Genomic DNA, 16,221 nt, shown 5'->3' on the forward strand with positions numbered 1-16,221 from the left:
GAGCTTTGAGTGTTTTATAACTGTTTCAAGAAAAGAATCTCATATAGCCTCTGAGAAGGAAGCACTAGCCTCATTCTTACAGGTAAGGGCTAAGTGACTGTACTAACCTCACCAAGACTGCATGTCTCATTTCTCTAATATAAGCCCCATTCCAAGAAAATGTGGTATAACAATTTAGCACATATATCCTGAAGTGCTATACAATAATCTATCACACTATACAATAATGTATTGCTGAGAAACATCCACTGTACAGTGGAAAGCTAATTCTTTTTTAAAAAATGACCATTAATTAGCATAGATCAAAAAGCATTATTTGATCTGCAAAACAGCTATGACTGGGTTTATCTTTTGCTGTCACATTTGATATTACCTTACATGACTAACAGAGCATCAGGTTGTAAATTACCTTGACAGCAGATATTTGGATTACACCAACCATGTCAGTTTAAATACAAGGCCAGAGGATGAAATGGGCTGCTTACCATAACTCTGTAAGTGTAAACCTATCCATTACGAGCACATTGGCTTTTTAGCGATTGGATATTGAGGTCATGAGTAAGTAGTTTCTTCAGCTCACAGTAATTAAGGTCAATATGAAAACATTTTCCACTTTGAATAGTGTCCAATTAGTATATTGGCTTACCTGGAAGTCTTCAAAAAGTTACGTTTAAAATGGAACCTAGTCTCAAGCAGTAAGGCCATGAGGTATGTTAAATAGTTGTTAGCTTAATGAATTATCTTTATTTTGCTGCAAATTTTTTCAAGTTCAAAGCAGTTGCAAGTAATATCAAGAGCTTTTCATTCTCACTAGCCTGATTACAATTCAGCAAAGCCCAAATTCATTTCTTTCCTTGAAGAAACACAGTCTTACTTGGTATGCATCTTCTCTTGGACACAGTGAACACTGACAACTAGACATTCTGTGTAACGTAACAAATTACTTGCCTGCATATCCAGGTGCACAAATACACGTAGCATTTAGGCCTTCACTGTCACAAGTGCCACCATTCTGACAGTTGATGTTAAGACAAGGATCTTTGTACAATTCACAGTGCCTTCCTGAAAAGGTGAAATTAGTAATTGCTGTTAACATGACCTACACTGACAGCAAAAAATCAGTACATGTGAAAACTTAATTTCACCTGGATGAGCACAGTGGAGTGCAGCCTCCAAACCTGCCCTATTAGGTGAACGCTATAAGGTTAAAGCCATATATTTTATGGTGCTTAAAATTTTTACATACATGCCTCTGTTCTTCCCACACACTGAGGCTTTGGGATAAGAAAGTTAGGACAATTTCTGCTTATAAGAACTGCAGGAGTGCCTATGAAAAAGCAATGGTATAATAAAACATAATCTGATCAGCTATCTAATATTCTTAAATAAAGTGTGAACGATAATACTCTTCAGTAGGAATTGCATGTAATAACTTATTTAATAATACACATAAGCATTCTGATGTCTCTCACTGACTTTTGCAGGAAACTGAGTATAAGAAAGCAATAAAGAGAGAAATTAATTTGTTCAAATGTATAGCTAAAACTAAATAATTGGATGGCTCAACTTCATGCCACTACATTTGCTCTTTCATTCTTAGGTGTAGTCTATGTGATTTAAGTGGTTTTGCCTTTCAGAAGACAGTGCAAGCCATATGTGGCATGCAGAACATAAAGCACAGGAAACTCCCACCTGGAGATGGGGACAGAGGCTCTACTGCCATTGCTACCTGCATCATTTTCTCTGGAACTACTTTTCAGATAAAACCAGAAAAACAAATGCATGACTGACCTGATCAATGCATGAATGGCATTTCATACACAAAACTAAATATACATATGTGACTAATGAATGATCGGTGGGACTTTGTTTATAATGTATTTAGTACAGTGAAATTAGTTGCATTTAACATACCTGATTAAATTAATCCATTAATGTAAGTTTTAAGTCTAAATCTAAGTCTTACTACAATTCTTTGCTTGGGAATGAATCCAAAATGACCACTTAGCTGAAATCTTAAATTGTCTCCCGAGTTTTCCCATTATACTTTTTACACGAATATCAACAAACAGAAGAGCAGGACAGAATTTTAAATGCTTCCATGTGATAGCACTTAAAAATTACAAACACATTTTTCACCTTTTAAGGTGGCTTACATTTCTAAATCCTTACTGGCCTGAAAACTGTAAAGATGCAGTCAACAGAAGCATAAACTCATATTGTTTATTAAGTGTAAAAACTGCAATGCAGCTTTGGCATCAGGAAAATGTTTCTAATCATGAGGTAGTGAATGACAGTGAAGGAATTAGGTTGCTCGGGGAGGTTACAGAAGCTATAATGACGGAGGATGAGAATAGGTTAGACAAATACATGCAAGAAGTAGACATGCATCTGATCCTGCTGTATTCCTGCCCAAACTCTTTCATGAATACATTGTGTTCCACCGGAATTGGGTATTTTGTGAATTTGCATTTTGAGAGTATGAGACACAGAACTATACAGAGGTAAAATTAATGAGAAAATAGTCTTTAGAGAAAAGAATATGAGAAAGAAAATCAATAACAAAAAAGGAAGAAATTGGACACCTCAGACATATGTGTACAAATAATTTATTTTACGAGTGAATGATTAAAAAGAATTAATTCTCTAGCTTTCAACACTGCAGTTATGTACAGCAATGCAAGCTTACTTGAGTTATATTTTTTAAATTATAATTAAGTTAATTGTAGTAATTTAAAAATATATAAAAGTAATTTATTTAAAATGCATGTAGATTTACATATATATATACACACACACGTACTCAATCACTACAGACCTACTTAAATCATTTGGTCAGTCTGTCAGCAGCAAAAAGGCAGAGCACTCTACTTTGAGTATCCTGCAGCTAAGCAGCAGAAGCCAGCAGAGCCAAAAGCACACAGGTACATGCTGGCATACACTTCAGTCCAGAGAAGTGATAACAGCTCTTGTCTATTTGCCAGCCAGGGGGTATGGAGGCAGAAGGGGGTACTGCAGATTGGGGAGCTGGGCTGGTGGTAGCAAAATTGGGGCTTCTAATGGCCCACATATTATCTTGAGCTGAATACCTCAGGTCTATTAGTGCCACTGAATACCTTAAGTGATGGAATGAAGAAAGTTCAATAATCAGCAAAAACTGCTTATGGGACCAGGTCCCCTGCTTTCATTTAAAGCAAAATGTGCTGCACACAGTGCTTTCAGCTGCATGTACAGGTTAGATGAGAAAAGAACATGAAGTCATACCATTATGGTTAAGTGATCTTTAAACTGCCATGAAAAGCTGAGGGTCATTTCCTCACTAAGCCTCTAAAATTATTAATTCTGTATCCATTGTCAAACATCAGTGAATTCACCAACATGAAATACATATTTAGCCTCAAGCAGCTGTTAAGTGAGCATTATTTATCAACATACATAAGGACTGATACACTTAATGAGAAAATGGGGTAATGTTCCTTAAAACAGTCATTGTATCTAAAATATATATATATATAAATACTAGCACCATATAAAATTACATTCAGTATGCTCTCTCAGCATGATTCAAAACACAATACACAAAAAGTATCAGTTTAGCCCTCCACAGAAGGACATATCACAGACAGCTGGTATGTGCTACTCTGAGTAAAGCTGAAATCCACTGCGAGATAACAGATTTTGTGTATCAAAACACATACTTTTCTCCTCTATTTTATAAATTACTTGAGAAATGCCAGAGACCAGTTCCACTTGGGTGTATCTAGGAATAGCTGTAGGTAACATGGGAAAGCAGTCACAAACCTACTATGGTCTCTTGGCTTTATGATCTTCTAAATGGACAATCAACATAAAGCTTTCATTTTCACTCCTTTGTGCTAATCTGTTTCAAATACTAACATTTTATTACTGAGCTTTTTAATTCACTTCACCAGAGAAAATAAATAAAAATGGAATTTTGAAAGACTTCCATCTAATGGCTCCTAACAATAACTGATAAAAAAATGTATTTACAGTAACTGATGAAAAACCGTATTTACCTATTATGTTTTCTTTTAAAAACTCCTCACTTTCTAACATATCTTAAAAACAGCAGAAAAAACAGTACACATAAGAAGAACAGAGAGAAGCCATTTGTCCCCAGACAAGGACATGGATTCCTCACAGACCTGCTAAATCTGAACTACTCATTTGAATAAAGATTACAGGATCAGGATCTACATTGATGTTTCTTTCTGTTAATTTTAGATATGGGATTTATTTCTGCTCAGTGAAGGATATTATATACCTCTGTCTGTAATGGAACCTACTATGAAAAAAATACATAGAACCATTCGAAGAACAAGACACAAACCCCGTCCTACCTTCATATTCAGCAAGGCATGCACACTCATAGCTGTTGACGAGGTCTCTGCAGGTGGCTCCGTTCTGGCAGGGTGCAGAAAGACATTCATTATATTCCTCTTCACAGTAAAGGCCATGGTAACCTAAATCACATGAAGAGGAAATAAAACAAGCTATGAAACACTTCCTAGTAAAAATTAACAATTAGGCAGCTACAGACTCTGGGCAAATGCTTGCTGATTGAAATACACCCCACAGACAAGTACATGTTAAAATACTGATTTTTTGGGTATCTCCCCAAGTGAAAATTACCAAAAAGAAAAAATCCCTGGAAGCACAATGTTCTGAGATAAGCCCCAGTTGTTGCCTCTGCACTAAACCACAGTGAGGCCATGAGCATGGAGACTGGTGACCAAGGCCACTAGAAACAATGAGAATACCCACTCTCTAATTGTAAAAAGGAATAGACTAATATAGACATACCACCTGGCTTTCCTTGATCCTTGCATCAAAGCTGCTTTTCATCAAAGTGTAGATAATTGTATAACAGTAGGTAGAATGAGAATATGTTTGAACTTTAATGATGTAAAATGTCAAAACACTGTAGAAGCACTATGATACTTATTTTTTTGCAGTATTCCTGAGCCATAGGCAGGTATTATGGCCTGGTTATGCAGACATAGAAAATAGGAACACAGGAAAGCTACAAGACCTGTTAACAGCCACTGAGTAATTTGTATCATTAGGTTAAGAAATAAGGAGTTAATCTGCTTAACATAGCGCTTTTCTCATTATTTAGTCTGTCGTATAATCATTAGTCTTAACAGTAGTTGAATGCTTCTAGACATAGTATATCAGGTTGAAGTAGTACCTACTCATATGAATAACAGCATTAATTAGTATAGCACAACAAAGGAAATAAATAGCTGTAATACTAAAACATGTTTGCCTGATAATATTGGTTATTTGGTATTAAATATGAAGAATCATAAGCCTTGTCATTTTGAAGACTATTATATTTGATACCAAGAAGCTTAAATTCCTCTTCAACAGTCCCAAGTATATACTTTTGTTAATCAAAAGCTCCGTCTTTTTTATTGTTACTTTTTTCTTCTTTTCTTTTTTTTTTCTTTCTTAAGGTATCTTTCCATCTTATCTTTCCATCTCGAGAAACAATGTCTAAATTTATAAGCAATTAATACATCAACAATTAAAAAAAGAAAATAGATTGGTCTTACTGCTTAGTAAGTACAAATAATGCTTTTAAATGCAACATGAACACTGCTTTCTTCCTAACATACAATCACAGAATTGTAAAACTGCTAGTGTGTTTGACCAGTGAAAAGAGTACCAGGCAATTTGCTTCAGTCTTTCTAAGTAGTGGTTTCTCCCTCTTTGGGGATACAGAGTGTGCTTCATAATTAGCCCAATTAAATTCTGAACCTTCCCCTAAAGGCAATAGATTAAACAAAATATGTTCTTATATTTTTGAAAGTAAAAATAGTACAAATATTTCTACTAAACCATGCATCTTTCGAAATGTTTACCCCCTTCCTGGAAATTACAGCAAACAACTCAGTGACCAGACTTTTGCATTTTCTGCATCTCTTCAGCTGTTAGCTACTTGCTGTTATTAACCGCAAATCCTAGAATCAAACTGGGGCATCACGCAGGTTACCTCCCTCCCAAGCAAGTCAAAGACCACACAGTTAACATCACCTGAATTGAGTAGATAACTAGAATCATAGAATCATAGAATAGTTAGGGTTGGAAAGGACCTTAAGATCATCTAGGTCCAACCCCCCTGCCATGGGCAGGGGCACCTCACACTAAACCATGCCACCCAAGGCCTCATCCAACCTGGCCTTGAACACTGCCAAGGATGGAGCATTCACAGCCTCCCTGGGTAACCCATTCCAGTGCTTCACCACCCTAACAGGAAAGGATTTCCTCCTTATATCCAATCTAAACCTCCCCTGTTTAAGTTTGAACCCGTTACCCCTTGTCCTGTCACTAGAGTCCATAATTAAAACAAAATTAGTGATTTAGATGTTTTGGGAACTGGTTTGGTTTCATAAAACCACAGCATCATCTCTTCTTTACCCATCCATGGAAAGGTGAAGATGGAAATTCTAGCACATATAACTTTCCATAGGATAACACCAGAGACACTTAATACAAAGCGGCTACTGTACGCTCTTTCCTATTGGGCTGTTGTTTTATATTTGCATTCTACTGACAAAAAAAACCCACAAACCCATAGACTGGAAATTTTTTTATTTGTTTCAAACATCTTGTCTCTATTTGTCAAATTTGCTCAATGTGCTTGAAATTTCATTCTGATGAACAGTTTCAAATATGCTTTCATATTAAAAATACAGGTTTACGAATAATAGACCAAGAAGATACGTCATGTGTGCTAACAGTAGAGAAGGACATTTGTCCCGCCCATACCATGATTAATTTTCTTTAAATCTGTTAAACATTTAACCTTCTTGACTCATCATAGCCAATATTCCCCTTTACGTCCTGCTATTGTGATACTATACACTTAATATGCACTTTTAATCTGTAATATACAGATTAACACACTGGAAAAATACACTGGAACAGTGTCTATATACTTTTAAAAATCTTAATTTACTCATTGCCTATAGCTATAAAACAAATAGGTAAATGAGCATACAATGAATGAAGATGAAATGGGCATGAATAAAGATGCCAAGGAAAAGGCCTATAACACAGATGTAGATTCTGCAGTGTAATTTTACTACTTCAGACAATCGCCAGTTAGTAGCAAAACTTATAGAAATGAAATTAGGATATCTTACATGAACAAAGAACCAAAGTGAGGTGCAGATTCTCAGTAGTAATCTATATTCACTTTCCTGGTCTAAATTTCCCCCCAAATTCTCACAGAACCATTGGAAATACAACAAATGCCACCTCCAGTCACCATTTTCTTCCCCCTTCCCCTCCATTATGTATAATTTAAAATAAAACTGTATGAAAACACACGTTAGTATTGCACAAGATGTATATGCAATTTTACCCATTTGATTCCCCACAAAATTGTCTTTTCATATGAAATAGTTGAATGTAGCTTATTAAGAAACATATCTGAACCACTTTCTCCAAAGCTGTTAGCCAGGCAACACAGAATTAATTATGCTAAATTTTATGGGTATTTTTATTAGCCTATGATGAAGTTTATCTAGCTTCTGATGAGAGGAATTATCCTTATTTAGTGAGAGCTGTAGCCAACATACAAAATCAGAAAACTTAAAAGAAAAACATATGGGAATTCCCTGTGATGAACAGAGATGAAATTGGATATTTTCAGAAGAAAAGTTTTCCACTTCTCACCTTTCAAAGGGAAGAGGAGGAACCGCGTGACTGAACAGTTGTCTGGTTTCCAAAATCAACGTCAACTACCGTATCACCTCCTAATCCTAAAATTAGGACAGACACTGCGCACAGTGAAGTAAAGATACTTTCTCTCTCCACGAGAGGGCAGATCTCGCCCACACACGATTTCACCCTCGTCGTCCTCACCCTGGTGCCAGCAGCTTCCTTCTGCTGTAACTGCTGCGATGGAGAAAGTTCTGCTGTGGGACCAGGCACCAGAGGGAAAGGCGAGTTTCTTCTCATGGAGCTGAGAGGCACCATATCATTCCTAACAAGCATTTCTTTTTGTATTTCTGCTTTTAAATTGTACTGATATATAAATCCTGTATTATACTGGCTTCATACATTTATATTTAAAAAGACTACATAAATAATGTCTTTATTTTTGTTAAAGGATTTAGATGGTAACAGGAGAATTCTTCACAGACAACTTAAAAATAACACATTCTAGTATAGCATCTTCCTCTCTTTCTAGTAACATTATGATTCTGCTGCTTTTATGTCCACAAGCAATGCCAAATAGCGCTGTTTGCATTTTTTGCAGTGCATAACATTTCTGTGGACATATTCATAAAAAAAAGAAATAATACCTACATTAACAACACTTCTGTCTTGGGTTCCAGCTGCTGTTTCCTAAGCAGGGAAAAAAGGCCACTCCAGGCATTGCAGCTTCAAAAAGCATCAAGTGATATTAACAGACATTTTGTTTTCCAGGTCACTAGACATTGGATACGCCTTCAAAAACAGCACCTTCATGAACTCAGGCAGAACTTGCCAGTGATGCTCCTATTCTGATGTGCTCTCTTCAGAGGCTGGGTAATGGACAGGAAACTTAAACAAAAAATCCTTAAAATAAAAGATGTCCCTATGTTACCTCTTCTCCCTCTACATGACTGTTCCTCTTCTGCTGGTCTTTACAAAGCAGAAGCAGATCTGTTGCCACAGTCCTCTGGATTCCTAAATCCTTATTTCTGTTTCTTAAGCAACAGGAAGGCTGCCCTGAAGAGACCAGAACATTTGCCTGATGCTGCCTGGCATGGTCCTCAGATAGCTACATGCTGAGGCGCACTGTCTTTGTACGTGGCAATGTTAAAAACTGAAAGGGGAGAAAATGTGAAAGGGAGTTTATAATCTGTGTCATACAGGCTGATGAGGAGAAGCTATGGGTTTTCTCAAAGCCTTCAAGAGCAGTTGACAGAGCATATAGCAGTCCAACCTCCTGGGAGTATCTGCACTATCAAATTAATGAAAGAGAAAAGGAGAAACTTACTCTCCCCTTTATAAATCAATAAAGAACAAAGTTGAAAGCTTTCAAGGTTTGCTTAGACATTAGCTCCTCAGCAGTGACACCCTGGCTTATCCACACTTAACACCAGCAAATCAAGACAGCAAGAAAAAAACCCCGTCTTTATGGGGATGAAATTCAACGCAAGAGAACTCTATTTTGAACAGCATCAGTTCATATATATGGCCGCTCGCTAACAGAGAATTGCATGTTATAAAGTCAAGAAATAAATGTGTTCACTTAAACTCTGCTTATACAGCAATTACATAAAAGAAAGAGAGAAAAGTTGCTCCAGATGGCAGGAAGGTAGGAAGGAATGTTTACCAGCCATGGCCAGATTGTATGGAAGGTTGTTTCAATGTAGAAGTGGAAGCAAGATAAGGAAACAGAAACAACAAAGGTCTCACAGACAGTCTTGAACTGGGGTTAACCTAAAGTTCCTTCTGCCAGAGCTTGCATTCCTGCCCCAGTTCCAAACTGTGGGAAGGGAAAACACAGAGAAAAAAAAATGGCTACTGCTGCAGAGAAAAGTTGCACCTGCCTCTGCAAAGGCACCAAGATAGATCTATGATCCTATAACCATCTATTAAGCTGCATGAGCCAAAAAATCTCCATAGCACTACTTCTCAAGTTGGCACCATTCTTAATACCTTGTGGGTTTTTTTCCGACACTCCTCTTTTTTCTTTTTTCTTTTATTTTTCCCCCAAAAATGTCCTCTATGTGTTATCATATATATTTTGAAAGTTGGGGGCAGGTGTTAAATGTCTGTACCTGTGTACTGCAGTTTCAAACTGCATACCCCTTGTCTTTAAGAAAGCCAAATGCAAAACTTTTCTGTCACATTTAGTTATTTAATTTCAGGACATATTTCTTTGCTTTTGGCCAGATAAAATTATAAAGAATACATTAAATATGTGAATTTGAAATTGATAACAGCTACTCTATTAAAATAATGGAGTATAAAGAGAAAAAAGGCTTAAGAGGAAAGGTTTAAGAGAAGGAAGAAATTGCACTGGGATTCAGGGACTAAAGAAACAGACACAATGGAGTCCCATAAGCTAGGTTCGAGATGGGAAATACAGCAAATGAGCACAAGAATTTTTATCAGGATTAGTTCTTTAACATGGGCTCAGCACAAAAACACGATACAAACTATGTGTCACTTTGCTGCCTGTAAAGGGACAGGTGATAATTGGGGTGTGGAAGAATATAGAATCATAGAATAGTTAGGGTTGGAAAGGACCTTAAGATCATCAAGTTCCAACCCCCCTGCCGTCGCCAGGGACACCTCGCTCTAAACCATATCACCCAAGGCCTCGTCCAACCTGGTCTTGAACGCTGCCAGGGATGGAGCATTCACAACCTCCCTAGGCAACCTATTCCAGTGCCTCACCACCCTAACAGGAAAGAATTTCCTCCTTATATCCAGTCTAAACTTCCCCTGTTTAAGTTTTAACCCATTACCCCTTGTCGTACCACTACAGTCCCTAATGAAGAGTCCATCCCCAGCATCCCTATATGCCCCCTTCAGATACTGGAAGGCTGCTATGAGGCCTCCACACAGCCTTCTCCAGGCTGAACAGCCCCAACTTTCTCAGCCGATCTTCGATCTTTGTAAGGGAGGTGCTCCAGTCCCCTGATCATCCTCGTGGCCCTCCTCTGGACTTGTTCCAACAGCTCCATGTCCTTTTTATGTTGAGGACACCAGAACTGCACACCTCCAGGTGAGGTCTCACAAGAGCAGAGTAAAGGGGCAGGATCACCTCCTTGGACCTGCTGGTCACGCTCCTTTTGATGCAGCCCAGGATACGGCTGGATTTCTGGGCTGCAAGCGCACACTGCCGGCTCATGTTCATTTCCTCATTGACCAGCACCCCCAAGTCCTTCTCCGCAGGGCTGCTCTGAATCTCTTCTCTGCCCAGCCATTGTGCAATTTAAAAACCATACACATAATACAAAAGTAGGTGTTTAAGTATAAGGTAATAAGTGTATTCAGCTCGGAAGTAGCTTACACATTTCCCCACCATGCTGGAAATAGGAACATTCAGAAGTATTAGACTGCTTTCCAAATTAACTTATACAAATTAGCTTTTCTATACAAGCTGATGATGCAGGTTACCTATAACAATGTCCACAGCGAAAGCCAACACATGAAAAAATCAGTAGTAAATGTCTGGTTGCACATGTTCTGCAAATTGTGCAGATATGCAAGTTTAACTGCTATCATTTATCTTTTTTTGAATCTTAACACTGGCCAAAAAATCATGGAAACCAAACTGCCTACAGAGCAAGGAGATTTTCATAGCCCTTAGGCTAATTGGAACTGTTTAAAATTCCTCTTTTAATTTTTGAGGCAGAAGTAACACAGACGAAAATCTAGCTGACACTATGCATGATGGTAGAAACAGTGCATAAAGGAAGGATGGCATTCAGGTCACACATATGAACAAAACACTGCAGCACTTTGCTTCTCTAATAAGAAATTATATCCCCTGTGAAATACCAAAAAAAAAAAAAAACAAACCAAAAATTCCCAATAAAACCCAACAACCAAACCATTATGGCATCCTAGAGGTGAACACAAAAATAAGTGGCAGGTTCTAAAGTTTTTAAAACAGTATGTTTTAGGTATACTATATAACCAAGTTAGAAGAAAGTTCTAAAACATCATTTTATAAACTTACTGTTAATATATCTGAAAACCAAATAGGAATTCAGTGACATGTCTGAAAGTGAAAGACTCCTGTACAAAGAAGTCAGTAGTCTACGAGCTGGCCCGCCAATGCTGAGAGCCTGCAAGCCAGAAAGCCGCAGGGTCAAGAGGCAGAAATAATATCTTTCCTCCTTGTGTATAGTAATATCTTTCTGTAGTTCAGCAAGTTTGTTATTAACCTATTAATCTTTGATAATGCTACCAAACTGCACAAAAATTTTATTCATCCGCTTTACAAGTAATATAACAGAGACCATCAAAGTCTCTGCAGGCAAAACCGTAAATAGAATCTATCTTTTATATACCCATACGTAACTCACCTACTTTATCAAATTGCTTTTTGATAGCAATACTAGGAATCCCCGAGTTTAATTTCTCTTGTCCACATTACACACAATAAAACAACACTGGCAAAGTGTGCGTTATGATGCATCCTAAATGCTGATCTACACAGAAGTTGACTCCCATTTATCTATTATCCCTTTAACTCAGGGAAATCTCTGAAGATAATTGGTCCAAATCCTACTGGTATGACTTGAAAAAACTGAAAACAAACATAATGGTAACTTCATAACAATTAAAAGGTATAAAAGAAGGAAACAAACTATTCTGACTGGCCCTATCTTGCTAACACTTAGGTTCAGTTCTTTAACAATATTTTGAAACGTTATCCAAGTTTTTAAATTATTGCAGGTTAATGACAAGCTCACACAATTTGGCTTTTTTGTTTCATCTCTATCTGAAACAAGTAATCATATACGTAGAGGGAATTCTTTCTGAAACAAATTGTCATTATTAAAAGTGAAGTTTTCAAGAGTCTACAAAAGGTTTGGAAAGAAATAATATATATATACATATATATTTCCCATTAAACTTCACACATGGAGCAACACAAAAAAGTTCAACTACAGGTGTGTCATATATGGTCTTGGATGCAACTTCTATGGCTTCTCATCTGGCTAGCTTTTAAATACACAAATATTATTTCCGTAAAGGCAAGTTTCCATAACATGAGAGGTCTGTGACTACTTTTAAGCCCTGAGAGACAGAGAATTAGTTTAAACAAATCTATCAACAACTTATAATCAGGCTTATGTGACAAATTTCAGAAAAGAAACCCCAACTTTTATTCTTCCAAGAATATTTAACTTGCTCTGTTTGATTGTTTGAACCAGAGGCAAAGAACAGGGTGAAGATAAAATCCTCCCTGGCTTACTCAGAAAAAAGAAATACCTAGTTTTTCCTACCATGGATCACTTGGGAAAGGGCACTGGTGCTGGACAGCTCCAAATACTCCAGCTAGAAAATCAAGTCCCTTTTTATAACAGAAAGTTGGAAGAAAAAATTCTTGCACTAATTGGGAGATCCAGGTTTCTGATAACTTGAATTATTTTCCCATCCCAAGGTAGAATATCTCTTCTTGTGTTTTGATTTCTACAATTCAACTCATTTAAATTGTGACAAATCTTTTCAGAGCTTCACAAGAGTATACAGGCACAGCACTGGTAGTCTTAAAAATGTGCTTCTTCAGTCCCAGTGTTTTTTTCAGTCAAATGTTGTTGCATTCATATATTAAAAACCACTTAAATATTAAAACATATTGACACACTTTGATCACTTTCCTTGGTGTCCAGAGTGAGCCAGTTCCTCATCTCAGTAGTTTCTCCACCCTCTGTAGAGATTTTTCTTGGCCATGTCTTAAATACTTGTATCATTCAACAGCTAGAAAAACAGCAGTTTTCTGATATGAATACAAACCAGTTAACAAAATACTTGCTATCTAATCAAGTAATAGCTTGATATTACAAGTCACTTTCATAGCCCTACCTACTGACCTCTTTTTTTCTCCACCTTTATGAACGTTTTTATACTTCAAACATTTTTTTTCCTGTTTACTCCCTCTGCTATTTAGTCCTTCTAGCAGCTGCATGAGAAGAATAATACCCAAAATGAAGGGGAAAACATTAAACTATTAAATTCTCAGTTCTAAAAATGAATTTAGGAAAACAGCACCTGGAAATTCCAGCTACCTACAATCAGAAAGATATTTGATCAGACATAGAACTTATTACCAATTAATGAATTCTAGTTTGTGCTCTCAATAAGACAGGACTTGCTAGCTCTATTTAAATATGATTACGTCTGTTGCTCTTCATCTCAATACCAATTGTTTTCACTAAGCATTTCTCTGTTATGCAAATGAGCAGCAAAACATTTAAACACTTCAAAAAGAAAGGCTGAAAATTTGTAATAAAAGAATTATCATCTTCACCTCCTGAAATATATAAAACTAAATACATGTTAGGAAATACTCTTCTGCATTGCATAATGACATTCTCTGCTCAAATGAAAAGTGTCCACAACATTCACAGAAACATCTGGCCTGAAAACGTTTGAGGTCACTTAACTATCAGGACCTATCTTGCCACAAAAATCTACCTACCCACTGGTTTGCAAAAAGTCACAAGCAGAAGAATTGAGGGTGCTTCCTAAAACATTACATAAAATGGGTTGGTTTTTTTGTTGTTGTTAAATAAGTGAATACATCTCAATGATTAAACCTCTTACATGATATTCTTATAATCCTGTAGGGGTTATACTTCTGTTAGACAACAAACGAATTATGATATAACACTACTATGTATTGCTTCCATTTCACCTTCATAACTTTCTCCTTTATAAAAAAGTAATTTAATTATTAATCTGTCAAATCCAAATTATAAATTTTCATTGGTTTCTGTCCACTTGTGAGTACCTCTCCAAAACCAACTTTTAATGGTCCTTTTCATGTCCCTAAATAGCAGTGTTTAATTCTGACACCTTCAAAAGATGCTGCATTGGTATATTTCATTACAAACTCCACAAATCCATAAATACCCGCAAATATGAGATTGGCAGGGTACCTGCACATCCTGCTAACTGAGAAGGAAGGGAAAAGAGCTGAAGAATTGTGGCTGGTTTCCCGCAAGACAAGACAAAGCAGCAGAGAAAAGGTATTGCTCTGAAAGGACCTTTGTAGAACACGCATGTCAGAACATTATGTATATGTAGAGCTACTAACTATCCAATCCCACTCTCTAGTTTATTCCTGGTAAACTGGGAATTTATTTTCCTCTGAACCTCTGCAGTTTTCAAGTTTACAGCTTAAAAAAAAAAAAGTGCCAAAATGATTACAATTATTCACATGAAAACAAACATCATTGGTTTTCACTCTTTAAGCGCTAAAGCAGTAGTGGATATAGAATCATAGAATCATAGAATAGTTAGGGTTGGAAAGGACCTTAAGATCATCAAGTTCCAACCCCCCTGCCATGGGCAGGGACACCTCGCTCTAAACCGTATCACCCAAGGCCTTGTCCAACCTGGCCTTGAACACTGCCAGGGATGGAGCATTCACAACCTCCCTGGGCAACCTATTCCAGTGCCTCACCACCCTAACAGGAAAGAATTTCCTCCTTATATCCAATCTAAACTTCCCCTGTTTAAGTTTTAACCCATTACCCCTTGTCCTATCACTACAGTCCCTAGTGAAGAGTCCCTCCCCAGCATCCCTATAGGCCCCCTTCAGATACTGAAAGGCTGCTATGAGGTCTCCATGCAGCCTTCTCTTCTCCAGGCTGAACAGCCCCAACTTTCTCAGCCTGTCTTCATATGGGAGGTGCTCCAGTCCCCTGACCATCCTCATGGCCCTCCTCTGGACTTGTTCCAACAGTTCCATGTCCTTTTTATGTTGAGGACACCAGAACTGCACACAATACTCCAAGTGAGGTCCCACGAGAGCAGAATAAAGGGGCAGGATCACCTCCTTTGACCTGCTGGTCACGCTCCTCTTGATGCAGCCCAGGATACGGTTGGCTTTCTGAGCTGCAAGCGCACACTGAAGCCAGCTCATGTTCATTTTCTTATTGACCAACACCCCCAAGTCCTTCTCCGCAGGGCTGCTCTGAATCTCTTCTCTGCCCAGCCCGTATCTGTGCCTGGGATTGATCTGACCCAGGTGTAGGGTACATGGTATCATTCATTCTAACTGCTACTTAACCTATTAATTATCATTTCTAAAATGTATAAGGGAAGCTGTAAGTATCCCAATATTCTGTTAATTTGGTACAATTGAGAAAAAAATCCCAAGAGCTAAGCAAAATGCAACCCAGATGCTATGCAATGCTAGGGTATATTGTCAAACAGTTACTAACTGAATCTAGCTAACTCATCTAGATACTGAATCTGTACTAGCTATACTCATCTAAGCTTTATCACTGAAACTCTGAAGAGAGATAATTTATGTAAATACAGATGGCAGAACTGAACCCTTTGCAGTAGCCAGTTTTTTTCCTTCTCTACCTTTGTTCAACTACCTCATTTCCACTCTTTCCACAATGATCAGTGTCATATTTTCCCTGTGACATGGAAACCATGTTTGTAATTACCAATGGCACTGATACCTCGCTTTAAAAAGGTTTATCCTATAGACTG

General features: G+C 37.5%; 1 protein-coding gene across 1 annotated transcript in view; it reads right to left on the reverse strand.

Moving 5' to 3' along the window:
* DNER (delta/notch like EGF repeat containing) overlaps window positions 1–16,221 on the reverse strand; it is a 126,693-nt gene that overhangs the window by 13,834 nt on the left and 96,638 nt on the right. Inside the window, exons 9-10 of the mRNA XM_061365243.1 lie at window positions 4,362–4,484; window positions 949–1,062 (exon numbers count right to left, since the gene is read on the reverse strand). Of these exons, the coding sequence (XP_061221227.1) occupies window positions 949–1,062; window positions 4,362–4,484 (237 nt within the window). The remainder of the gene's footprint in view (window positions 1–948; window positions 1,063–4,361; window positions 4,485–16,221) is intronic.

This window comes from Neopsephotus bourkii, unplaced genomic scaffold (genome assembly GCF_033783945.1).
Source record: "Neopsephotus bourkii isolate Nb327-2 ecotype Australia unplaced genomic scaffold, CSIRO-AGI_Nbou_v1 NB_1279, whole genome shotgun sequence".
In the NCBI taxonomy this organism is placed as follows: Eukaryota; Metazoa; Chordata; class Aves; order Psittaciformes; family Psittacidae; genus Neopsephotus; species Neopsephotus bourkii.